General features: G+C 48.4%; 1 protein-coding gene and 1 long non-coding RNA gene across 4 annotated transcripts in view; one reads left to right on the forward strand and one right to left on the reverse strand.

Moving 5' to 3' along the window:
• SPTBN2 (spectrin beta, non-erythrocytic 2) overlaps positions 1 to 27,850 on the forward strand; it is a 322,588-nt gene that overhangs the window by 149,031 nt on the left and 145,707 nt on the right. Inside the window, exon 4 of one of the 3 annotated variants that reach the window (XM_068260592.1) lies at positions 22,634 to 22,730. The exons of 1 other annotated variant lie outside the window; for it this stretch is intronic. In XM_068260592.1, the coding sequence (XP_068116693.1) occupies positions 22,634 to 22,730 (97 nt within the window). Of the gene's footprint in view, positions 1 to 22,187; positions 22,731 to 27,850 lie in introns of those variants that run through there. One more of the 3 variants, XM_068260591.1, reaches the window with a different exon arrangement.
• Positions 16,780 to 22,743, reverse strand: LOC137538424 (uncharacterized). Its single transcript, XR_011024782.1, has 2 exons — positions 21,061 to 22,743; positions 16,780 to 17,712 (listed from the first exon to the last, which is right to left on the reverse strand). It is a non-coding gene; the product is annotated as an uncharacterized lncRNA (long non-coding RNA).

The following is a 27,850-nucleotide window of genomic DNA, read 5'->3' on the forward strand; positions in this document are numbered from 1 at the left end:
TTAAACATTGAGGCTAGATTCACAGTGGGACGTTGCGTTTTGATGCCACGTTAAAGTCCCACCGCAAGCTTACAACGCAACGCGCTCAAAAAGTGGCAATGCAGCGTTACCGTCGCATACAGCAGATACAGTAAAAAATACAGGCAATGAAAAGTATGCTTCCAAGTCATTACTGAGCATGTGCAAACAGTCCAACGCAGCTAATAACGTGTATAACGCACTGCATGCAGTACTTTTACTTAACGTGCAGCGTTAGACACCAACGCAATGTGTGCACTGTGAACAGGGCATTGATTTTTCATTGCAGTGAGTTATTCTGCGTTAAATGCTGTTTTAACGCGCGACTTTAACGTCCCACTGTGAACTTAGCCTCAGTGATTTTTCAGTAACTCTTGCTACCGTCTGACAAAACCCTTGTCTTCTAATAACAGTTCATTTTTAATAAATCCAGGTTTGCAATCTGACTTACGTTCCAAATAGTCTAGCTCTGAATAATCTTAGTCAATAAGGCCCAACCAGATTTTTATGGTGTGACTAACTAATTGAAGAGTCGCATAGCCCTTGTTTGTAGAAGATTTAGGCAGGCAATTTAAATATTACAGAGGTTTTGCCATATTTTAAGCAATGACTGCCCCTCCGGTCTTTTGTGTTGTGTTTGAGACATGTTAAATTGCACAAGAATTACAGGACAAAAGGTCGGATTTGTGAATTTGGAACACAGAAAAGGTGAAAGGTGAAGAGTCTGGCTGTAAGAGGGGGAGGGATAAATACTTGTTTAGCAGAAATAAACAATCACATAGGGGACTGTTTGTAAAAGGGCAAAGTGCAATAGAAGATTTCTATAACATTTCAAATAAATCCTCCCGCTGGGTTCTTATGCCATATGCTAGATCTCAGAGACATGCCTGTTAGGAGAAAGGTGTCCTAAATTACCAGAGAAAACTGCCTGAGCATATGGAGAGGCAGTGAATAAGACTCCTTTCACATTTCAGCCATAGCTACCAACTGTCCCTCGTCTTTGGGAACTAAATCCATCTTTCTTCCTCATTTGTGCCTCTTTCAGGACTTATGTACAGATCTATTTAAAAATATGTCTTTTTTTTACTAAAAAACTGGATTTAACCACTTCAGGTTGAGAGTAATTTTCACATATCTGCGCTGCTCTCATTCATTCGCCAATAACATTATTACTACTTATCCCACCTAAATGATCTATATATTGTTTTTTTCAGGCCAAATTAGTTATTAAGGGCTTGTTCACACCTACAGCGTTTTCAGGATTTTTAAAGTGCCGGGAATTTTAAAAATTGCCCTAAAAGCGCTTGTGCAATGATTCCCTATGAGAGTGTTCACATATAAGCGGTTCAATTTCGATCCGCTCCCTAAAGCGCTGCCTGTACCATTTTTAGGGCGATTTGCATACAATAGAAGGTTAAGGGAAATCGCATAGTGCTTGAAAAAGTGCTTTCTATAGCGATTTCCCCAGCACTTTCATGAATAAATACACTGGGCTTGATTCACAAAGCGGTGCTAACTGTTAGCACGCCTGTGAAAACCCCCTTAGCACGTCTAAACATGCTTTTCGCGCATAAAACTTTACGCGCGCAAAACTTTATGCGCGTAAAACTTTACGCGCGTACTGCACAGAGCGCAGGGTGCACCGTGCGAAGTGCCCATTAAAGCCTATGGGACTTAGCGCATGTAAAACTTTGCGCGCGTAAACCTTTACGCGCGCAAAGTTAGCACGCGATATGATTGAGAAATCCGGTGCTAACCTACTTAGCACCCTGGTTAGCGCGTCTAAAGACTTTAGACGTGCTAAGTAGGTTAGCACCGCTTTGTGAATCAAGCCCACTGTATTTGGGAGCCGTTGAAAAGGGCTCCTGAGCTGCCTGTATGAAAAGGGCATCTCCATAGACACCAATGTTATTTCTGGAAATATGGGCTACAAGGTGGTGAAAAGGGCGCCCGAGTTTTGATATAGGCTACAAGCGGGCGACCCTTTGTAGCCCATATTTTTTCGGCTACAAGGTTTTTAGCTACAGTAGGGCGCCCCTTTGTAGCCCATAATGTTTTTGGCTACAAGGTTTTCGGCTACAGTAGGCGCCCCTTTGTAGCCCATATTTTTTCCGGCTACAAGGTTTTCGGCTAGAGTAGGGCACCCCTTTGTACCCTATATTTTTTCGGCTACAAGTTTTTTGGCTACAGTAGGGTGCCCCTTTGTAGCCCATATTTTTTTCGGCTACAAGATTTTCGGCTAAAGTAGGGCGCCCCTTTGTAGCCCCTTTTTTTAATTTGGCTACAAGGTTTTTGATTCTGCTACAAAAGGTCGCCCCTTTGTAGCCCATATTTTTAATTTAGCTACAAGATTTTTGACTACAAGGTTTTTGATTCTGCTGCAAAAGGGCACCCTTTTATAGCTGAGATTTTTGATTTGGGGGTGCAGTGGGGGTTATGATTGGGCATCACAAGCGGGGGGGGGGGGGGGGTCTTAGGGTTAGGCACCACTAGGGGGGGTTTAGGGTTAGGCATCACTAGGGGAGTCTTAGGGTTAGGCACCACCTGGGGGGTCTTAAGGTTAGGCACCACCAGGGGGGTCTTAGGGTTAGGCACCCACTGAGGGGTCTTAGGGTTAGGCACCACCAGGGGAGTATTAGGGTTAGGCATCACCAGGGGAGTCTTAGGGTTAGGTACCACCTGGGGGGTCTTAGGGTTAGGCACCACCTGGGGAGTCTTAGGGTTAGGCACCACCTGGGGGGGTCTTAGGGGTAGGCACCACCAGGGGTCTTAGGGTTAGGGGAGGGTTCTTTGTGAGAGTAGGGAGAAGTTAGGTCATAGTAATCACCAGGGGCTGTCTTAGGGTTAGGCACTACCAGGGAGGGGTTAGGGTTAGGCGGCTCCGGGCCAATCAGCGGAGTCCTCTCTTTCCTCAATGCTCTTCCCAGCGGCTTCCCTAGCGTCGCGTAATGACGCAATCAAAAGGAGACTCCACGGCTCCTGCTGATTGCGTCATTACGTGACGCTACTAGTGAAGCCGCTGGGAGGAATGGTGAAGGGAGAGAGGACGCTGCTGATTGGCCCGGAGCCGCCATGGAATAGGTGAGACTTGTAATCGCTCCTGCTGCGCATAATCTGCATTAGGAAAGGGGGCACGGGAGGCACAAGGAGACACAGAGGGGGGCAGAGATGACACAGAGGGGGGGGACACTGGAAGCACAGGGGGCAGAGAAGGCACAGCGTTCCGACTTAAGGACGGATTCAGGTTAAGAATGAGCCTACAGTCCCTATATCGTTCGTTAACCGGGGACTACCTGTATACCGCTGGAAGGTGTCAACTTATTGTGTAGCGTCCTTTACAATGTGCCTGCATGTGAATGAAACACAATTGGAATGCAAGGGGAACGATTTTTTCAAAGATCACTACAGTTATTAATATTGTGGTAGAAACCATACCAAACTGCAATGTTTATTTACAAACAATTGAACTTAAAATTACAATAACTTAGAAAAATAACTTAGAAAAAAATTACAAAAAGGAAACCAGGAAGAACTTAGAAAATGAGTGGGTTATGTTGCCGGTGGACCAGCTATTTATATTAGAGCTGGTGGTAGGAGTACCCAGCGCTCTGAGATGGTGGTAAAAGAGCTGGAGTATCTCAGCCTATTACAACGTACACAGTTTGCAGTGGAGACCTCATTGCCGGGTGCATCTACCAAAGTTCCCTGCAGTCCTCTGTACTCCTCTGTACATGTTCTCCTGTACAATCATCTCAAAGATTAGCCGTTGTTCTTCACTCATTTTTCACATTTGGTTGGTCATGTGCCTGGTGAAAGACTCTGTGACTTCAATAAGGCCAACCTCCGTAAAGAGATGCCACGCTATCACCAGCATGTGACCTGCCCCACTAGGGGCCCAAACACCCTGGACCACTGCTACACAGCACTAAAGGACGCATACAAAGCTGTCCCATGGGCAGCACTGGGCTCCTCCGACCACTGCCTCATTCATCTCATCCCCACCTACAGGAGGCGCCTGGAAACGGCAAAACCAGTACTGAAGTCCGCCAAAGTGTGGTCAAGTGAGGCCAAGCTCCAACTTCAAGCCTGCTTCGACTGCACTGACTGGAAGTCCCTTGAAGCACATAACCTGGATGAGTGGGCAGAGAATGTTACCTCATACATCAGCTTCTGTGAGGACTCTTGCAAGCCGACCAAATCCTTCAAGGTCTACACGAACAACAAACCGTGGTTCTCCAACAAACTACGGCAACTGCGGAAGTGCAAGGAAGTGGCACACAAGTCAGGCAACCTGGAGGACTACAGGAGGGCGAGAAATGACCTTAATCGGGAACTGAGAGCTGCCAAAAGGGAGTTCGCTAAGAGGATGAAGGACAACCTACGCTCAAATGACTCACGGGCTGTATGGAAAGAGCTCAAGGCTGCCACCAACTATAAGTCTCCCCCCCAACATGCATCATCCAGTCCAGAACTAGCTGTAGAACTCAGCAAATTCTACTGCAGATTTGAGAGCCAGGCAGCTCCAGAACAACACCTGCCTCCACCCACCCCCTCCTCAGCCCCCGAGTACATTGGCACACCCTCTTTGGAGGTGAGCGAGGCCAATGTCCTGCGCCTCCTATCCACACTAAATGCCAGAAAAGCCTCGGGCCCCGATGGTGTGTCTCCAGCTTGTCTTAAAACCTGTGCACGGCAACTTTCCCCCATCCTCTCTGCTATCTTCTCCAAGTCTCTGGAGGATGGAAAGGTCCCAGCATGTTTCAAGAGGTCTACCATCATACCCATTCCTAAGAAACAGGGGGTCTCTGAGCTTAACAACTTTAGACCCGTGGCCCTAACATCGGTTACCATGAAGACCCTGGAGAAGGTGGTCCTATCTATCCTTAAAGAGAATATGTATTGTTAAAATCGCACAAAAGTAAACATACCAGTGCGTTAGGGGACATCTCCTATTACCCTCTGTCACAATTTCGCCGCTCCTCGCCGCATTAAAAGTGGTTAAAAACAGTTTTAAAAAGTTTGTTTATAAACAAACAAAATGGCCACCAAAACAGGAAGTAGGTTGATGTACAGTATGTCCACACATAGAAAATACATTCATGCACAAGCAGGCTGTATACACCCTTCCTTTTGAATCTCAAGAGATCATTTGTGTGTTTCTTTCCCCCTGCAGCTATCTTCCACTGAAGTGTCAGGCTGTTTCTTCCTGCAGAGTGCAGACAGCTCTGCCTGTATGTAATTCTTCAGTATGTGAAAGCCCAGCCAGCTCAGAGGAGGATTTATCCAGCTTGTAAAAGATAAGAGAGAAGCTGCTCTAATCCTAAATAACACACAGGCAGTGTGCATAGAGGGGCCTGAAAGGGGGAGTTCATAGCAGAACCACAACACTGAAGAACTTGGCAGCCTTCCAGACACAGGCTGACAAGTCTGACAAGAGAGAGATAAGTTGATTCATTACAGAGATGGTGATAGTAGAACGTGCTGCAGTAAGCCAGAACACATTAGAATAGCTTTTGGAAGTTGTAGGATGATAAAAAACAGGATGCAATTTTTGTTACGGAGTCTCTTTAAGCTCTCCACTTTGCCCCTGCTAGACCCCTTCCAATTCGCCTACAGGGCAAATAGGTCCACTGATGATGCCATAAATATCGGACTGGAGCACATCTATGACCACCTGGACAAACCAAACACATATGCCAGAATATTACTGCAGGATTTTAGCTCGGCCTTCAATACCATCTGCCCACGCATTCTCCTGGAAGACCTTGCCATACTGGGGGTTCATCCCACCCTGCGCAACTGGATCATGGACTTTCTCTCCAATAGGAACCAGGTCGTTAAACTGGGAACCATCTACTCACAAAAAATGGTCACCAACACGGGGGCACCCCAGGGCTGCGTCCTGTCTCCTCTGCTGTTCTCCCTTTATACGAATAATTGCAGGTCAACGGCAGACTCGGTTAAGGTCATTAAGTTCGCTGATGACACCACCATTGTCGGCCTCATCACCAAGGACAACGTCCAGGAGTACTGTCAGCAGGTGGAGAGAATCTGTCACTGGTGCAAGGAGAATAGGCTAGTGCTTAATACTGCGAAAACTGTCGAACTGATCATTGACTTCAGGAAGTCTGCCCACACCCCACCTCCACTTTACATCGACGGCACTGAGGTGGCCAGAGTACCCTGCGCCCGCCTCCTGGGCACCACCATTTCCAGTGGGCTCAGCTGGCGACCCAACATCATGGCCATCCAGCGGAAAGCCCAGCAGAGGCTCTTTTTCCTCCGGCAACTAAAGAAGTTCGGCATGACCCAAGAGATCCTTACATGCTTCTACACCGCCACCACCGAGTCGATCCTCTGCTCTTCCATCTTGGTCTGGTATGCTGGAGCCACCACTGATGACAGGAATAAACTACAGAGGGTCATCAGGTCGGCGGAAAAGATCATTGGTATGCCCCTACCTTCACTGGCCCTCCTATACAGCTCAAGAATGCGCACTAGGGCACTGAAGATTGCCAGCGACCCCTCTCACCCAGGTCATTGCTTCTTCAGCTCACTTCCACTAGGCTGGAGGCTACGGGCCATCCCAACCCGAACCACCAGACACAGAAACTCTTTTTTTCCCTCAGCCGTCAGCCTCCTGAACTCCCTTCACATACTGCCCCCCCAGTCAACCTGCTCTCCAGACTTAGGCCCCGTTCACACTTGCGGTTTTGTAAAAACCGCACCGGATGTCCGGACCGCACCGGATCCGGACCGGACCTGATCCGTACGGTTCCGGTCCGGATCCGGTCCGTTTGCATCCGTTTTCCGTGCGGTGTGAACACGGTTGCGGTCCGGATCCGGTTTCTTAAAGAGATAACAACCTGTATAAATACCTGGGGTTCTGGGAGGTCAGCAGAAGCTCTGGGGTCATTGTTGGAGACAGGTGGACGTGTGGAGACCATCCTTGGATACACAGACTGCAGTTGGGACCATGGATCCAGTCATTTTTTACTCTTATTACCTGGGAATTCTCTCCTTCCTGTTGTTCACCTACTACTATGTGGGGAGAAGGCGTGCTCCTCGCAGGAGATGGTGGGTGCACCCTCTACTAGCCAGGAGGCAGAGGAAGGGAGAGTTCCAGGCCCTCTACCGTGACCTCAGACGACACCCACAGAAGTTCTACAGCTACACTCGGATGTCTATTCCCCTGTAAGTATTTAGGCCTAAATACACCAACCCCCACCATCCCTAAAACACCCCACCCTCACCCCCACAACACCTCATCCCTGTATACCTAGCTAAACACACCACCCTGACCCCCACACCCCTGTATACCTAGCTATACACTACACCCCCACCCTCCACAACACTCCCAAACCTCTGTAAACACACCTCCCCCATCCTCCACCCAACACCTTGTCCCACAACAGACTTTACAGCTTCTTCCTTTCCATCTCCTGACAGGTTTGATACCCTCTTGGAGATGGTGAAGGATGACCTAAGGAAGAAGGATACCACGTTCAGGAGAGCAGTCACACCACAAGAACAACTACTCATCACACTGAGGTATGTAAAAACAATTTTTTTTTTATTTTAAAAAACAATTATTAACCTTTTCAACATGAAAATATTCTTCCAACATGGAAGACAAAACATTTCTATGGTATAGCCCGGTCAGTGTTGAGGAACACCAACCACCAACTTTGTGTGGGAAGAGTTGCAGGGCATAGCTGCCCAAGTGTCTTTCGGGGACACCAGTCCCTAAAATTAAAGTGCTTTAAAAACCTAACCACCGGCACATGACCCTCTGAGCCATGGATCAAGGACACAGGTCAGTGAAAAGGCTAGGCCTCTCACCGACCAGTCAAGGTGTCCTTCATCCATGGTTCAAAGTGTCTTGTGCAAGTGGTTAGGAACAACAACAAAGTGAGGAGCAAGAGGAACCGACGGCAGAGGTGCAGGACTACAGGTCTAGTGCAACAGGCACAAGGTTGTGACCCAGGTAGTGTCTTTAGGGGACACCAGGCCCTAAATTAGTGCTTCCAAAACCTAACCACCGGCACATGACCCTCTGAGCCATGGATCAAGGACACAGGTCAGTGAAAAGGCTAGGCCTCTCACCGACCAGTCAAGGTGTCCTTAATCCATGGTTCAAAGTGTCTTGTGCAAGTGGTTAGGAACAACAACAAAGTGAGGAGCAAGAGGAACCGACGGCAGAGGTGCAGGACTACAGGTCTAGTGCAACAGGCACAAGGTTGTGACCCAGGTAGTGTCTTTAGGGGACACCAGGCCCTAAATTAGTGCTTCCAAAACCTAACCACCGGCACATGACCCTCTGAGCCATGGATAAAGGACACAGGTCAGTGAAAAGGCTAGGCCTCTCACCGACCAGTCAAGGTGTCCTTCATCCATGGTTCAAAGTGTCTTGTGCAAGTGGTTAGGAACAACAACAAAGTGAGGAGCAAGAGGAACCGACGGCAGAGGTGCAGGACTACAGGTCTAGTGCAACAGGCACAAGGTTGTGACCCAGGTAGTGTCTTTCGGGGACACCAGGCCCTAAATTAGTGCTTCCAAAACCTAACCACCGGCACATGACCCTCTGAGCCATGGATCAAGGACACAGGTCAGTGAAAAGGCTAGGCCTCTCACCGACCAGTCAAGGTGTCCTTCATCCATGGTTCAAAGTGTCTTGTGCAAGTGGTTAGGAACAACAACAAAGTGAGGAGCAAGAGGAACCGACGGCAGAGGTGCAGGACTACAGGTAGTGTCTTTAGGGGACACCAGGCCCTAAATTAGTGCTTTCAAAACCTAACCACTGGCACATGACCCTCTGGGCCATGGATCAAGGACACTGGTCAGTGAAAAGGCTAGGCCTCTCACCGACCAGTCAAGGTGTCCTTCATCCATGGTTCCAAGGGTCTTGTGCAAGTGGTTAGGGACAACAACAAAGTAAGGAGCAAGAGGAACCAAAGGCACAGGTGCAGGACTACAGGTGCAGTGCAACAGGCACAAGGTTGTGACCCAGGTAGTGTCTTTCGGGGACACCAGGCCCTAACGTTCAAGTCCAGCAAAAACAAAAGTACCCTGACATGGTCATCTGAACACCTCTGAACCTTGGTTGAAGGTTTTGGGGCAGGGAAAAGGTTGGGCTAAAAAGCCCTGGGATGGTATCCTTCCTCCGAGGTTCGGAGATATTCAGAGGAGCATGTCCAGGAACAATATGACTGTTTTTTTCAAATTGTATCGACACCACTACTAGAGAAGGTGGGAGTTGCTGCCTGGAAATCCGGACTTTCTTGGGTGCTGGTCGTGGATGAGCTGGACCCTGACAGCGGCGGTCCATATTGACTGCCTCTGTAGCCAGTGTACATCTGTGATGAAGATTGCCAGGGGGGCACCACTGTAGGTTGTGGGGGTCTAAAAATTGGTGGTTGGAGCAATGGCGTGTCCATGTGTTGTTTGATCGCCTCCAGCAAAGTGGAATGGCATGCCATCATGTTTTGGGAAGGCACCTTTTCCAAATACGGTAGTAGAGACATCACAGTGTGAAAACACGGGTGTGCCTGCAATTTCAGCAGTTCCTTACTTTGTTGATGCATTTGCTGCATCATGTTCTGCAGCTGGCCCACCGACTGATGATGCTGCGCACGCAGTTGGTCGATTTCTCCTCTGTGCATCTCATGCATCATTTTAAGCTCGTCCCTGTAGTGCCCATGTACAGCTTCGAGCTCACATTGCAGTGAACTGATGTGGGCCTTGTACTGCTCCATGATATGGCCCCTGTCCCCATCTTGCAACTGCCGGGTTATGAGAGTTTGGTGGCTCTGCATAATCCCGAGAAGTCCGGAGACAGCTCCGGACATCTCGGACTCTGTCTCCCTTCTTGTTGGGGGGAGGGCACCTCGACGCCTCACTGGTGGGGTGGTAGCATCTTCCCGTCCTCTGGCCTGTGTCGGGGTTGCCCTGCGCGCTGGTTGTGCTGCAGTCTCTCTGTGCTCCTCTCTTTGCTCTTGGTCCTCTGGAGCTTCCATACTGGTCGATTGTGGAGGTGCAGCTTCTGCCACACTCGGTCCTGCAACCTGCAAATCACAGCTCTCTTCGCCCAAGTCATCATCAAAGTCGAGAGCTTCGATAGGGAAGGACTCCCTCCTCCTACTCCTCTCCTCGGGGCAATAAGTCACATCGGCGACCTCATCATCCACCAAGCTCTCCTCACTGCTGAAGCGTGCCTCCTGGGTCGGTTCCTCTTGCTCAAAATTGTCTTCAGTCCTGTAGATAAAAACAATATTTATTGGTTTGCCAAACAGCATGTGGCGTCAATTCACAGAGCTAGCAAACACTAATCAAACACTTTATCAACCGTTTGTACCAAACGTTTGATAAAGCTTTTGAGAAAAGTTTGCTAAAGCCATGGGAATTGAGGGCAGTTTATAGCAATACATGTACGAAGTCATGGTAGTTGTCTGCTACAATGAGTTCTCAGTTCCTGGCCACAGTAGTGGTACTTACAGTCTAGGTTCCAAGCTTGCATTTATGAAAGATAATTGCTTGGCGAATTGGTATTCCTTTAGGCGCCTTCCCCCGCCACTGCCACTTCTTTCGGCAAGTTTTTTCCTGCGTAGAAATTTCACGTAGGCATCACGCATATTGCGCCACCTTGTCTTGAACCTTTCTCCTGTAACGACATGAAAAATTGATTTTGATTATTTCTCTCGTAGGTACATGGCAACTGGACAAACATATACATCGCTACATGTGACATTTCGTATTGGGAAGAGCACGGTGGCAGGCATCGTCGTGAGGACTTCGAGGATCATTTGGACGCGACTGAGGGCCAGATACATGCCAGTGCCAGACACCAAGAAATGGGAGGAGATCGCCCAGGGCTTCTGGACCGAGTGCAAGTTTCCTAATTGTGTTGGCGCACTGGATGGGAAACACATCCGTATTCAGAAACCCGTGGGGAGTGGCAGCCATTATTTCAACTACAAAAAATACTTTAGCATTGTTCTAATGGCAGTGGCAGATGCGGACTACAAGTTTGTGTACGTGGACGTGGGGTCGTACGGTAGTTCCAATGACTCTGGAATTTTCCAGCGTACGACCCTTTGCCGGCTGATGGAGGAAGGCAGACTGCGTCTCCCCCGTGACAGACCCTGGCCTGGGACAAGGGCACCGGCCTACCCCTATGTGTTTGTGGGGGACGAGGCCTTCGCCCTGTCCGACCATGTAATGCGTCCGTACCCAGACAGGGGACTTGATGCCAGCCAGCTACACTTCAATGCTCGGTTGAGCCGTGCAAGGAGAATGGTGGAGTGCACATTTGGGATCCTGATGTCAAAGTGGAGGGTGTTCCACACGCCCATGCTGCTGAAACCGGCCAACGCAGTTGTCGTGGTGAAGTCAGCATGCATCCTCCACAACTTTGTGCGGCAGGAGGAAAGAGAGACTCCGGAACCCCCGAATGTGCTTCCACTAATGCCCCTGAGGAGGTACGCAACCAGGCCAAGAGTAGTGTCACTGCGGAACAGGGACCGACTGAGACTTTATTTTAACACACCACCTGGACGAGGGTGAATGTTTGGTTTTTAATATGTTTTGTTAAAATGTGTATATTTTGTAGTTTCAAGTTTTTAAGTGATTTAAAATGTGTTAATTTTTTAAAATAAATTGTTGTTTAATAATTGGTCATTGTGTATGTTTTATGTGCACAGGTGGGGTACATCACAGGTGGGTGTGATACATCACAGGTGGGGTACAGGTGGGTGTGATACATCACAGGTGGGGTATAGGTGGGTGGGATACATCACAGGTGGGGTACAGGTGGGTGGGATACATCACAGGTGGGGTACAGGTGGGTGGGATACATCACAGGTGTGATACATCACAGGTGGGGTACAGGTGGGTGGGATACATCACAGGTGGGGTACAGGTGGGTGTGATACATCACAGGTGGGGTACAGGTGGGTGGGATACATCACAGGTGGGGTACAGGTGGGTGGGCTACATCACAGGTGTGGTACATCACAGGTGGGGTACAGGTGGGTGGGATACATTACAGGTGGGGTACAGGTGGGTGGGATACATTACAGGTGGGGTACAGGTGAGTGGGATATATCACAGGTGGGATACAGGTGGGTGGGATATATCACAGGTGGGATACAGGTGGGTGGGATACATCACAGGTGGGGTACAGGTGGGTGGGATACATCACAGGTGTGATACATCACAGGTGGGGTACAGGTGGGTGGGATACATTACAGGTGGGGTACAGGTGGGTGGGATACATCACAGGTGGGGTACATCACAGGTGGGTTGGATACATCACAGGTGGGGTACAGGTGGGTGGGATACATTACAGGTGGGATACAGGTGGGTGGGATACATCACAGGTGGGGTACAGGTGGGTGGGATACATCACAGGTGGGGTACAGGTGGGTGGGATACATCACAGGTGGGGTACATCACAGGTGGGTTGGATACATCACAGGTGGGGTACAGGTGGGTGGGATACATCACAGGTGGGGTACATCACAGGTGGGTTGGATACATCACAGGTGGGGTACAGGTGGGTGGGGAACAGGTGGGTGGGGAACAGGTGGGTGGGCCACAGGTGGATGAGCAACACGTCGGTGACACAAATCAATAGCAAAAGTTGAATACATCACAAGCAAACAAAACCACAAGCCCCCCCAAACACTTCTAGTCAACATACCCTCTGTGCCTTGCTGTCTCTTGCTCAAGTTATCAAAGCCCTCCACATACAGCTTGGCAATTTTTTTCCACAGGCCTCTGCATTTCTTGACGTTGCTGTGGTCCGCATCCCCCTTGTCCCACAGGGCTGGTATCTGCTGCACCTGTAGGATGAGGTCTTCTGCTGTGTAGGGCCTCACCCCCTCGTTATCAGACAGATCGTCGGACATGTTGCTGCCAAACAGCTCCAGCATAAAATCACTGCTGCTCCACTCTGTGAATGCTGGGCCCATGTGGTCCCCATCCAAAATGGCCACTATACCATAGAAAAAGCATAGGAAGTGGGGTAGAACGTCCGGTTTTTATAGCCAGTGTGTTGTGCGCTCTCCGGTTCTCATTGGTTTGTATTGGCCGGATGCAACAGTCCGGCTCCGCTCCGGATACGGCTGCCGGAGGAGCCGGACCAAAAAATAGCACATGTTGGGTCTTACGCCGGAGTCCGGATCCGGTCCGGACGAAATGGACGAATGTGAACGGACGCATAGACTTTCATTGCTATGCCGTGCGTCCGTTCCGTCCGTTCTACATGCGGTCCGGCTCCGGCACGGCGATTCCGGATGGAAACCGCTAATGTGAACCGGGCCTAACTGTTCGATCTCCCCCATGCAGATTTTGGTGTACTTTTGTGCACTTTTTATGCATACTGTGATTTTTGATTTGTGTTGTATACTGTTTTTGTTCTGTTTCTCCTTTCTAGCTCTGTTAACTGCATACTTAAAGTAAGTTAGTAGAAGGAACACCGCTCTACCCCACCAGTGGATAGTTGTGCTGGACCAGGTTAGCAAGACCTCAGAGATACTCCAACACAAGGAAGGTCCGCACCAATTCACCACGAATCCTCTTTATTATTAGGACGTATCCAGTATTAAAATATCACATCTCAAGCTGACATGTTTCGGACCTACTGGTCCTACTGGTCCTTAATCATAGCTCAGCTATGATTAAGGACCAGTAGGTCCGAAACATGTCAGCTTGAGATGTGATGTTTTAATACTGGATACGTCCTAATAATAAAGAGGATTCGTGTTGAATTGGTGCGGACCTTCCTTCTGTTGGAACTGCATACTTAAACCTATCTTTTGTAACTATGTTTTTTCGAGCTGCGTATGTACTGTGCCAAACCCAATTCCAGGCAGGACCCAGTCATGCTTGGTAAAATAAACGTTTCTGATTCTAAATCTGTGACATCATTTTTCTTGGTCATTAAGTTAGTGGCCATGACCAGGAAGGGGGACCCTTCTGTCCCAGCTGCAGGTCCTCGTTTCCGCTTCCCTTTTCTTTGAGGTGGGGTGCTTTGAGTCACATTTCCACCAGTTGGTTGTGATGTGGAAGGTTCACCACCAAGAAAGGCCGGGTCTTCCGGGGTGTCCACACACTGCACCAGCGGGAATGAAAAACAACAACAATAATGAGGACCTATGTAAACAGATATAGGCTACCACTACTTCATTGTATTCATCGTAACAATGTGGTACGCTGGGTGTAGTAGTGGATGTGGTCGAAGTTGGTTGACAAGATGTTAAAGGACAACTATAGTGAGGGGTATATGGGGGCTTCCATATTTAATTCCTCAAAACAGTACCAGTTGCCTGGCAGCCTTGCTGGTTTATCTGACTGCATTAGTTTTTGACTCATGCTGTTAGTTTTGCCAGATCTGACAAAAATGTCCAAAAGATCTGATCTGCTGCATGCTTGTTCAGGGGCTATGTAAGTATTAGAGGCATATAACCAGCAGGATATCCAGGTAAGTGGTTTTTCTTAAAAGTAAATAAAAATGGCAGCTTATACATCTCACTATAGTTGTCCTTTAAAGTGACCCCAATGACTGCTTCCAAAATCTGTTACTTACCTCGTACTTCCTCAACCCCACCGCAAGGTCCAACCGGACCAGCAAGCCGGGAACAGGAGAGGAGGGCACAGCGGGACCTCACGGCCTACGGTGGGCTGACGGAAGCCCCAGTTTAGGCAATATTTATTTTTAAGCCGTCGTGGCATCGACGTGACATTATAAAACAACAAGTGCAAACAAATAGCCTTGCTGTACTAACGTTTTAACAAATATCCCAGGATGAGGGGGGGGGGGGGGAGCAAAACTATTGTCACTGGGGCAGCACGAGGAATGGAATCAGCAAAAGTGTGTAAGGGACTACAATGGTCCTATAATAATATACAAATAAGAAGTACATTTTTGCTATAGTAAAATTAGCCATCAATAACTTTTCTCCTATGTTGCATGTCACTTACAGTAGGTAGTAGAAATGTGAAAGTGACACGTTTTGGACTAGTCCATCTCTTCATGGTGGAGTCTCATCAAGGCTTTTATTCTTTATAAAGATAATGATGCAGGCCAGCTTCCCTGTTCCCTACAAAGTTTTTTTGCCAGTTGGGCAGAGGTACTGCCATTCAGTAAGTGGTTTTGAAAATAAACTAATCCATGAGAATCCCCCATGGAAAGATGGACTGAGGCAAAACCTGTGACTTCTGTCAGATTTCTACTACCTACTGTAAATTACAGCAAAAAGTTTATGTGCTATGGGGGGGGGGGGGGGGGGGAAGGGGGGGGGATGGCTGGGGTGCGGCTGCATAGCTAGCATAGTTACCCCAGTATAGGGAGTTTAGTTGCCCCAGTATGGTTAGTATAGTTACCCCAGTATAGTGCCCCAGTATAGCTAGTATAATGCCCCAGTATAGCTAGTATAGTCCCAGTATGGATAGGTAGTGCCCCAGTATAGCCAGTAAAGTGCCCAGTATAGCTAGTATAGGGCCCAGTATAGCTAGTATAGTGCCCAGATAGCTAGTATAGTGCCCAGTATAGCTAGCATGGTGCCCAGTATAGCTAGCATAGTGCCCTGTATAGCTAGCATAGTGCCCAGTATAGCTAGCATAGTGCCCAGTAGCACTAGTATAGTTGCCCCCAGTATAGCTAGTTTAGTTGCCCCCAGTGTAGGTAGTTTCGTTGCCCCCAGTATAGCTAGTTTCGTTGCCCCCAGTATAGCTAGTTTAGTTGCCCCCAGTATAGCTAGTTTAGTTGCCCCCAGTATAGCTAGTACAGTTCCCCCCAGTATAGATGCCCAGGAGGGGGGAAGCAGCGCTAGAAGGAGGGGCAGTGGAGGCAGCGGTGGGGAGGGGGGAAATATCCCCCCCCCCTCCCTCACCTTGGACCCCTCCTTCTGCCTCTCTCCCCCTCCATTTAGCGGTGGCAAGTGCGGCTCGGTGGCGGGGAGGCATACGGAGAATTACTCACCACTTCCACGTTCCAAGCGCCGGCAACGTCATGTCGTCACACATCTCCGCCTTCAATGCCGCCCACTGTGCTTCCGCTAATCAGGAAGCACAGTGGGCGGCATTGAAGGCGGAGATCTGACGACATGACGCTGCCGGCGCTTGGAACGCGGAAGTGGTGAGTAATTCTCCGTATGCCTCCCCGCCGCCGAGCCGCACTTGTCACCGCTAAATGGAGGGGGAGAGAGGCAGAAGGAGGGGTCCCAGGTGAGGGAGGGGGGGGATATTTCCCCCCACCGCTGCCTCCACTGCCCTTCCTTCTAGCGCTGCTTCCCCCCTCCTGCGCCCTACAGTAGGTACAGGTCTGGCGAGAGGCCAGACCTGTACGGCACACCAGGCAACATCCCGTGGCACACTAGTGTGCCGCGGCACACCGGTTGAAAAACACTGCTGTAGGGCACAAAGAAAAAAAAAACATTATTCTATTTTTAAAACAATTCCTTTAAAATTGTCTCTGTCCGTGCACGGGCAGTTGTTTTTTTATGCAATAAAAAAAGTTTTTGAACTGTTTACACTGTCTGGTCCTCACCTGTGTGAAAGTGCGTGTGTGGAAGTGCGCCGGCAGATGGAAGGCACAGTGCAGCAGTGTTTCAGGATGGAAGACACCTGGAAACACTGCTGCACTGATCCCCTTGCAGTTCCTGGCCTGGCACCTAGCCCACCTGGGCTCAACCTTTGTGGAAGTACATATATCCGGATGTCGAGTGCGACCCAAAAAAAGCTATTTTCATTTCAAAGACAAACTTTTAACATAACTTTATACAACCTTATGAAAACTATACAAATAACTTGATAAAAAAAATAATAATATAAAAACAATCAGCGATTAGAGCTGGTGCTTGTAGTAGTTTGTGGCACATGTGTAGACTGTGCTCCCATAACCATCCTGTCCTGCCAGCAGACTGCGCCTGTCGAACAGAAGTAATGCATGTACTGGTCTCTATTTCGTTTAGCAACAGTGGTTGAGCTATGACCAATCCCCGGTTGCAATACAGACATGGTTGGTCTTCTTCTCCACTTCCCCTCCACAATAGTGCCAGTTTGTATGTCTTCTTGGTCAACGAAGGTTGGTGGACAATAATGCAGTGGAGTTTGCCGATGTAGAAAATTATGCAGTGTGCAAGCGGCCAAAACAATTAACTCAACTTTGTGGGTTCGAGGTTGATAGGGGACAAGAAAATGCGAAAGCGTTGAGCCAAAATCCCAAAAGCATTTTCCACCACACGCCTGGCTCTGGAGAGGCGGTAATTGAAAATCTTTTTTTTCCCTATCCAGGCCGCGTTGTGGGTATGGCTTCACAAGGTGTTCCACCAACTCAAACGCCTCGTCCGCAACAAATACAAAATTCATATTTGCAACAGTTTCTGCGTTGGTTGGTAAGCACAGTTCGTTGTTTTCGAGGCGCCTACTACACTCTGTATCCTCCATGATGCCACCATCGGAGATTCGCCCATTTTTGCCCACATCAACCATCAGAAATTCATACCGGGCATTCACTAGGGCCATCATGACGACACTGGAGAACCCCTTATAATTATAAAAATATGAGCCGCTGTTGGGGGGCGGATTGATGCGCACATTTTTCCCATCCAACGCCACACCACAGTTTGGAAAGTTCCACATGGAGTTAAAATCTTCCGCCACCAACTGCCACTCTGCAGCGCTTTGTGGGAACTGTAGAAACAAAAAAGAGACATACACATTAAGTAGGTAACAAACCATGTACTGTGCATCTACAAACATGACGCCAGACGCAATTAACAGCAAAAACAAGTAGAAAATCCACATGTCCAGCCATTCCACACTATATTAAATTACTGATAAACTCCATATAAATGTCAGTTTATTTGTTTTTCTGGAAGCACAAACATATAAGGTGCGTACACACGCAATACCAGCGGCAATGATGGGTCCGTCAGACCCTCCCGCTGGGCGGACTTTTAGCTGACAGTAGCGCGTGTGTACAAGCTGTCAGCGGACTGATAAGGCTGTTCCTGTGGATCGTTCAGAAACAGCCTTATCAGTCCACCAACAGCTATTCTGTACTGATTCAAGGTGACAACTATTCAAACACCTTTGTTTTCTGTGGAATGGAACAATGGAACAATGGCTGACAACAGAACAAAGGAACAAAGCAATGAGGGCCCAATGCTTTTAAACACCAGACAATGGGCTCTATTCGCAATCATTTTCCGCATGCGGAAATGCGCTTAAGGTAAATTCCAGACTGAAAAAAGACCTTTACAAATTTTTACGCTTGATTATTTACCGCATGTGTAAAATTGTACGCATTGTCCGCAAAAGTCGGAAATTCCCGCTAAAAAAAAAATCAAAATTCACAAAAAAAAGGGCGCCTTATTTCTGACTTAACTACCGATTTTTTTATCACCTACTAGTTCTTGGTGATATATTTCGCTTCCCATTGACTTAAATGGAGTCTGGAGCCTTGAGTGCTGTGTTTGCTGGACTTTAATTTTTTTTTTGGCACAAGTTTTTTTATGTCACTTTTTTCCGCATGGTTTCCGCATGTTTACTATGTAATTACGCGTGTTTCCCAATTTTTTTTACGCATTGTTCCCACATGCGGGAAACATGCAGAACATTTTTAGTGAATGTGGAAAAAATGCAGAAATTATCACTGGCGGTAATATAGCCGTAAAACTCTTACCGCATGTGTGATTGTGAATAGAGCCCATTTACAAGATGGCGGAATTTAAACACTGCTAGTGCTTTTCAAAGGACCAGCAAAATGGTGGAGGGAGAGTTTGCTGTGGGATGGAACAATGGCTGACAACAGAAAGGAACAAAGCAATGAGGGCCCAATACACATACAGCTGTTTAAACATCAGGCATTGTCTACAACCTAGGTTCTCAACGTGTGGTACGCGTACCCCAGGGGGTACTTCTGATGGTTCCAGGGGGTACTCAGGCTTGATATACTTTACCAAGAATCACAAATTTAGAGTTGTAGAAAATAAAAAATCTTATTTAACCAACTTCAAATTAGTGTTTTTAGCTAATTAAAAGCAATAATAAATGCTTGGAAATTGTTTAGAACCAATAATCATGTACTACGATTAAATATATTAAATATATATTTGTCAAGGGGTACTTGTGATAATGGCTACTATTCTAGGGGGTACTTGGTGAGTACAGGGTTTTATAAGGGGTACAAACCAATAAAATGTTGAGAAACACTGGTCTACAAGATGGTGCAAGATAAACACTGCTAGAGCTGTCCAAGCACCAGACATTGGGCTTGATTCACAAAAGGCGCAAAGTGTTAGCGCTCCAGTGAAAAGCCCCTTAGTGCATGCAAAGTAGCTTTGTGTGCACTAATAGTCGCGCAGAACTCCATCGCGCATAAAACGACGCACTTTATGCATTAACTCGGTGCGCTGAAAATGTTGCATGCGGTGCCCCTAAAACATCTCACCAGTGCGCCCGACGCATACAGTCAAAAATGGCGCAGAGTAAAAAAATGGCGCACCGTTCTGCCGATCATAAAACGCTATTTACCGTTTTAATGTAAATACATTAAAACGGTAAATAGCGTTTTATAAAACAGCGGAACAGTGCGCCATTGAAAAATTCAAGGAGCTAGTCAGGCAGAGGAGGTCGGGCTGGAGAGGCAGCGGAGGTCGGGCTGGAGGAGAGGCAGCGGGCAGTGGGCTGGCAGCGGGGGTCGGGCTGGAGGAGAGGCAGCGGGCAGTGGGCTGGCAGCGGGGGTCGGGCTGGAGGAGAGGCAGCGGGCAGTGGGCTGGCAGCGGGGGTCGGGCTGGAGAGGCAGCGTGGTGGAGGGAGTAGGATTAGGTAGCATGTGTATACATTACCTTGTCCCGGCCGGGGATCGCTCCTTCACTTCAGAGCTTGCACGAGTCCTGCATCCAGCCAATCACCATGCGGAAACTGAAGCCGCATGGTGATTGGCTGGATGCAGGACTCGTGCAAGCTCTGAAGTAAAGGAGCGATCGCCGGCCGGGACAAGGTAATGTATACACATGCTACCTAATCCTACTCCCTCCACCCCGCTGCCTCTCCAGCCCGACCCCCGCTGCCAGCCTACTGCCAACTGCCTCTCCAGCCCAATCCCCGCTGCCAGCCCACTGCCCGCTGCCTCTCCTCCAGCCCGACCCCCGCTGCCAGCCCACTGCCCGCTGCCTCTCCAGCCCGATCCCCGCTGCCAGCCCACTGCCCGCTGCCTCTCCAGCCCGATCCCTGCAAAAAAAAAATGAACATATAAAACGATAAATATCGTTTTAAGTGCAGCGCCATTCTGACACTATTGGCGATGTGCGCCATTTATGCCTGTCCCTGCGCCCGACGGTGTGACCTATTGGGCGCACTGGTGCGACATTTCAGGGGCACCATATGCAACGTCTTTGGCGCACTAGTGCGACATTTCGCGCACACAAGTGTGCCATTTTCGGCGCACTGAGTAAACGCGCAAAGTGCAAAGTTTTATGCGCGCTAAGTGCTTAGCGCTATAGTTTGGACGTCTTAACCCTTAAGACGTCCAAACTCACTTAGCGCTCTTTTGTGAATCAAGCCCATTGTCAGCAAATGGTGGAAGGACACCATTGCTTTTATATAGTATATACACTACACTGTTGTGCACTAGAGATGGTCCGAACCGTTCGCCGGGCGAATCTCTCTGGGCCTTCTACTACTTCCGGGTCGCAATGACCCAGAGTAGTACGCCTGCGCTGCCCGGCGGAGCGCGTCCTAGATCGCGCTCCTGTTGCCGGGCACTCTCTGCACATGAGCGTGGCGTCACTCATGACGTCACGCACATGCGCAGAAAGTGCCCGGCAACAGCAGCGCGATCTAGGACGCGCTCCGCCGGGCAGCGCAGGCGTACTACTCTGGGTCATTGCGACCCGGAAGTAGTAGAAGGCCCACAGATTTTGAGATGTTCGCCGGCGAACGGTTCGGGAACCGTTCGCAACATCTCTATTCTGCACTTAAACTTTAAACTTTATGTTTGTTCAATAGATAAACTATGCAACAGTGAACACGTACCTTGATGTACTCTCCTATTAACTTCGGATACAATGGCCTGACAGGCTTTCGGGAAATGATGAGACTAAGTGCCTGCGGCGATATGGCTGACGTGAACTTTAAATCCACATAGGAACGTCCAGTGGCAAGGAATCGAAGAGTCACATAATATAATAGCCACTCGCATAACCGCGTCCTGCTTCGTAATCCTTGCACGCACTCTCCCCAGCAACTGGTTGAAGCTTGCGTCCGTCATACGGATGTAGTTGCGGAAATCTTCCGGGTTATTTTCACGCAACTCCTGAATTAGCGCCATGTGGTCAAAATGATTTCTCTTTTGCGGCCATCCTGTAGTCCACTCTCTCTCGGCCTACCTTCGCTTAGATGCCACTCTTGTGTGCTCTGCAACACAATAGAGTAACAGCACAGCGTAAACAGTCTTCGTCAGGTATCATAAAAGGCCAGAAATAGCAGGAAATGATGAACACTGCAATGGGACAATCGCTGCACTGAAGCTGTCCTCCAGAATCGTTTTTGTTCACGCCCACTTCAGGTCGGATTATCGATCTTATCTCGATCATAGCACCTCAGCACCTCCCAAACACACACCTCTCAGGTCGATCGCATAAGGAATTGTATGGTCTTATTATCAAATCGATCATATTTCGATTCGATTTGCAAACTAAACGAAAATCGAACAAAAAATATTTTCCTGTGTCGATTCGATTTGCAAACTAAATGAAAATCGAACAAGAAATATTTTCCTGTGGAGGTGGACAACGGGATAGAGCAATCGTTTTATGATCGAATTGTCGACCGCATCTATCGATTGAATAGGAAATCGAGGTAAAAATTGTATGGTGTGTACCCACCATTACACATATACTGTATAGCCCTGTGTTTTGTTGCATTCATCTGGTGTTTATCTTAGCACTGATAAAGAAGCTGTCATTTCTGAGATAACTCACTCCTCTAGCATCCAGTCATTATAGTTACTGTGCATCAATAACTCCTTTCGCTTTTCTGCTGATAGAGAGAGATGAGGACTGTTCCACCTCAGCCCTCCCCCGTCACACCTTTCTCAGTGGTTCCACCCAACCTGCCCCTTCCAGCAGGGCTGTCTCCACCCAGGCAGGCTGCATGTAACCTGGCCAGAGCTGCTAATGAGATTCAGGTCCCAGAAGAGCAGCAGCGGGAAATCTATCTGCAGAGTGCCTGGAATCCCAGGAATTCGGGAAATCTGAGCTTTTTAGGAGCCTGAGCACTGCAGAAAGGTGCATTTCCAGCCGCCCTGGACTTTCTGGGACTCTCTTGCAAAGTTTGAGACTGGATCCTTGGCCGTGTTACTGAATACAAGGCGTGTGCTGCAGGTCCCAGAAGCAAAGGTGGAACATCTGGCTGCAGGGAGAGCTTCTCATGTGTTTGTTGTGAGGAAGAAAGCCCGGGTTACTCCACTCAGCATTGGATGGTTTTAGTCTTTGGATTTCTATCGGGAAGGCGTCTGGCTGATGGCGCAGTGACCTGTCCCTGAAGCCTGCCTGCTGGAAGCTGAGACTGCTGCATGATGTATCAGTATGAGGGAGGCTACATTGAGGCGCCCCGGTCAGCCTCCCCGCCACTCTCGCCTGCCGCCTTCGTCAACGCCGTGCAGTACGCCAACGTGCTGGAGGGACGCTTCAAGCAGCTCCAAGGTGAGACGTGTGCTTCCTGTGCAGCTTGCCCTACACCTCCTCCTCCGCTGCTGCTACTGCACTGAGCACAGCTGCCTGGAGGGAGATCCGGGATCTAGATTATAGCTTCTCTCTCACTAGCCACACTCTTCTATGTACTCACACGAACACATCTGTACCAGGAGATCTCTGTACTCACACTAACACAGCTGTACCAGGAGATCTCTCTGTACCCCCACAGCTGTACTATGAGATCTCTCTGTACCCCCACAGCTGTACCAGGAGATCTCTCTGTACCCACACTAACAGAGCTGTACCAGGAGATCTCTCTGTACCCACACTAACACAGCTTTACCAGGAGATCTCTCTGTACCGACACTAACACATCTGTACCAGGAGATCTCTCTGTACCCACACTAACACATCTGTACCAGGAGATCTCTCTGTACCCACACTAACACATCTGTACCAGGAGATCTCTCTGTACCCCCACAGCTGTGCCAGGAGATCTCTCTGTACCGGGTGAACTCTCTGTACCCACACTAACACATCTGTACCAGGAGATCTCTCTGTACCCACACTAACACATCTGTACCAGGAGATCTCTCTGTACCCCCACAGCTGTGCCAGGAGATCTCTCTGTACCGGGTGAACTCTCTGTACCCACACTAACACAGCTGTGCCAGGAGATCTCTCTGTACCCCCACAGCTGTACCCGGAGATCTCTCTGTACCAGGAGATCTCTCTGTACCCGCACTAACACAGCTGTACCAGGAGATCTCTCTGTACCCCCACAGCTGTGCCAGGAGATCTCTCTGTACCGGGTGAACTCTCTGTACCCACACTAACACAGCTGTGCCAGGAGATCTCTCTGTACCCCCACAGCTGTGCCAGGAGATCTCTCTGTACCGGGTGAACTCTCTGTACCCACACTAACACAGCTTTACCAGGAGATCTCTCTGTACCCCCACAGCTGTGCCAGGAGATCTCTCTGTACCCCCACAGCTGTACCCGGAGATCTCTCTGTACCCCCACTAACACAGCTGTACCAGGAGATCTCTCTGTACCCCCACAGCTGTACCAGGAGATCTCTCTGTACCCGGAGATCTCTCTGTACCCCCACAGCTGTACCAGGAGATCTCTCTGTACCAGGAATGACTGTTATTTGTGTGATCTCTGTCCAGCGTTCTCCACTAATATAAAACGTTTTGAAAACAAACAGCAGAAGCTGCTTGCTAGCCAGGGCTATGGCAAACGCATATGCGATTCTACATAGTGTGTTCCTACCCTTAGTTTTATCACCCGAGTGAGGCCCCGTTCACACTGCACGCGTTTCCAGACGTGTTTTGGAAACGCGTGCAGGTGGCCGACACGCACGACATCAGACATTGCATAGAGTGCAATGTCTGATGTTCACACTGCATGCGTTCCGGACCTGTGCGGTCCGGGAAAGCATGCTGCACGCATTTTTTGTAAAAACGCGTGGCTGTCCCATTCACTTTTCAGTGATGGGATCAGCCACGCAACGCACACAAACGCGGATGGCGTGTGTTCGCATGCGTTGCGTTCCGCATGCGTGGCCATCCGCGTTTGTAATGTGAACGGGGCCTTCTACCTGAGCGTGGCCGCAGCCATGCTCAGCCGTGAATCATGTTAGTTTGACACGCCTTGGCATTATCCGGCAGCAAAAAAGATGCAATTTGCAGAGTGTGAGCAGAGGGGAGCAAAGTATCTATTATGGGGAAGGGGGTGATTTAGGGCTGGTCCCTTGTCTGGTGTATTCAGATTTGTTGTTGTAAGGCAATGTAAACACTTGGTTAGCTGATAAAAGTGCAATTAGAGGGCAGGCAAGCTGGTAAATACACACAGCATGATGCAGAGCTTGCCTGGAGGGTCCATGGGCAAAAGTCAGTCTGGTCTCTCCCCATTGTTGCATGTGTGAATAAGGTGTTAAACAAGTTGAAAAGTTTTTGACAGTCCCTAGACTCTAGGAGGGCTGCTTTTTGACTTGTGTGAGAGACTGAGACAGTCATGTTACAAACAAGTAGCCTCTGTGTGATGTGGGACTGCAATACAGATAAGTTCTCTGCTCCATCTCAGCCTATTCTCAATTACTCTCCACACCTCTCTCTGGGCTAATACAAGCCAAAATCACAATAGCAATCGCTAGCAATTTGTGAAGGCCAGTTCACATTGCGGCGATTCTTGAGCGCTTTGCTGATCACCGGCGATCAGTAAAGTGCTGCTACAATGTATCCCTATGGATACATTTACACTGCAGCGGTTGCGATTTCGATCAATCGCAAACGCGGTGCATGCAGCATTTTGGGGGCGATTGCTCTGTGATTGCCGTTCTATTGAACGGGAACCATAAGTGCAAATTGTGCGAGATTTAAGTTAAAATCGCGATCGTGGAGCCGAATGTGATCGCGGGCTAGCGGCGATCCAAGTGCCGAATGTGAACTAGCCCTAAGTGCGGTTTTGTGTAGCGAATTTTTTTTTTTTTTTTTTTTTTTTTTTTGAGCTATTTTTGAATTAATCACTCCAAGAAATGCTACATGCAGTGTGTTTGCGATGTTGAAAAAAATCCCAACGCTGCTGTGAGAACACCATCATAGAGTAACATTAGCCAACAACAAATAACATTTGTGAAGCGCTTTTCTCCCGTAGGACTCAAAGCCAAGCGCTTTTCAAATCGCTGTCGATTTGAAAAAACGCTCAGAAGCCCTCTTGGTTGGCACCAGCCCTTCTTCTTCATTCACCTTTGTTTCCCCCCTTCCCCTAGTGCTGGCTGGCTGTGTCTTCTTGTCATACAGGAAAGCTAAATAAAAGTGCAATCCTGGTGAGGCAAATTATTATTATTTCGTATTTATATAGCGTCGCCATCTTCCGCAGCGATGTACAGAGCATATTGTCTTGTCATTTAACTATCTTTTTCCCTCTCTTTTAAGCTTTTCTCTCCTCACCGTTTCTCCCCTTCTCTGCATAAGGGCTCAGACACACTATATAAGCGCTTTTCTGAGCGATTTTACCGCGATTGCGATTTTACCATGATTTTAATGTTAGTCAATTTGAAAGTTCTGATGGCTAAACGTGCTCATAAAAGCACTCATAGTGTGTCTGAGCCCTTAGTATTTGTATGCTGCGGGTGAGTTGGGCGCCAGGAGCGCTGAATGATGGCTCTTCCTGCTGCCAATAAACTCCCTGGTGGTGTTAAATACTATTCCCCCTCCAAGTTGTTGCAACTCGGAGGGAGGTGTAATTTGGGGTACGGCAATCACCTGAGCCCCGAATTATTCTTATGCACCCCGTGCAGCATATTATTGCTGCTATGGGGCTCCTGGTTTGGGTAACTGGTGCTGAGCGCCGTGCACCAAAACCACCTTCTTTGCCTTCTCTCCTCTCTTCAATCTTGTTATTAGAAACCATAATCTAAAGCGGGCCAAACATGCATCAATTGTTACGTACAGATTGTTTCACTATGATCAAATCATAATGGCGTTTCCACCTGTCAGTACGGTATGGATGTGGCCTATAGGGTTTCATACTTTAGTGAAGTGGGTCGTGGGTAAGCAGTGATGCATTGCCACTGACCACCAATAAAAAGCAGGTAAGCAAGGCATGGATGTTGGTGGGAGTAAAAACTGTAATGGAATGAGGGGCACCGAAACTTTGGAAATTACAGTAGCGTAGCAGAGATCATGGTGCCAGCAGGGACGTTAGTAAGGATGTGTTACCTGATTGAGGAAGATGGTGGTCTGGTAAAGGGGGAGGGGATATCCGAGGTGGAAGAGGGGCATATTTGAGGGATTAGTAGAGATGGTGGCGAAGGGGAGGACATAAGTGGGGGGGGGGGGAAATGAGCTTTGGAGAATTAAGGTGGCCATACATCTGTTGACTTGACAGCCGATCGACCAAACGTTTTGATATTATCGAATCTGATAAAAAATTTTGGGTGGAAATTGGTTGAATGTATCAATCTAAGATGTTGGGAAATCTCGGGCCGATGTGGTTGTCAGGTGTGATAATCACGGTGTGCGATAACCATGAATGATAGACACGACGTAAACCCCGGCTGCTGTCCCTCAAAATGTATAATGTGCCCCCTGATGCCTCTACTTTACCTGTCACGCTGTCACTAGAGTGTTCTTTCTGTATTTTTGCATTGTGATGTCATTTGGGATTGGGCTGCCATGATAATGGGCCTCTAGTTTGTCTCTTCCCCCCCCCCCCCCCCCCCCCCCCAGGTCCCAGTCCTCCCCTGGTGCTTCCTGTGCAGCTTGCCTCACACCTCCTCCTCCTCCTCCTCCTCCTCCTCCTCCTCCTCTGCTGCTACTGCACAGCTACCTGGAGGGAGATCCAGGATCTAGTTTATAGCTTCTCTCTCACTTGCCCAGTCCAGCTCTACCAACCAAGTTATACAGCTGCACCAAAAGTTCTCTAAGTAGCCACACTCTTCTCTGTACTCACACGAACACATCTGTACCAGGAGATCTCTGTACTCACACTAACACATCTGTACCAGGAGATCTCTCTGTACCCCCACAGCTGTACCAGGAGATCTCTCTGTACCCCCACAGCTGTAACAGGAGATCTCTCTGTACCCCCACATAGTGTTGAGCCGAAATTTTCAAAATTTCGCGTTACTATAATTACGCATGCGAAATTTGTTATTACGATGCGAAATTATGGTAGCGTAATTGCCATTAAAATCGTAATTGAAAATACCGTAAGCGTAATTTCGCGTTTCGTTCATAACGTAATTTCGTGTTAAACCATAACGTAATTTCGCATTTCCTCGTAATTTCGCGAATTTCGTAATTACTTGTTAGCAGGGTTGCTCGCGAATTTTCGCCAAAGGCATTTTCGTCTGCATGGCGAATTTTGATGCGAAATATCACTACATGGCGAATTTTATATGCGAAATAGCATTCCGTAACGCGAAAACGATGCGAAAATTAACGCTTACAGTAATATGAACTATCGGGAAATTACGTTATGTAACTACGCTTACAAACGGTTGCATGCAAGGCAAACGTAATTTCGCGATACCCACTGTAATGCGAAAATTACGCTTCCGCGAAATTTCGCGAAATCCTCCTTCATTACAATTATGTACTTACGGCCATAATCGTAATTAC

This window comes from Hyperolius riggenbachi, chromosome 11 (assembly GCF_040937935.1).
Source record: "Hyperolius riggenbachi isolate aHypRig1 chromosome 11, aHypRig1.pri, whole genome shotgun sequence".
NCBI lineage: Eukaryota > Metazoa > Chordata > Amphibia > Anura > Hyperoliidae > Hyperolius > Hyperolius riggenbachi.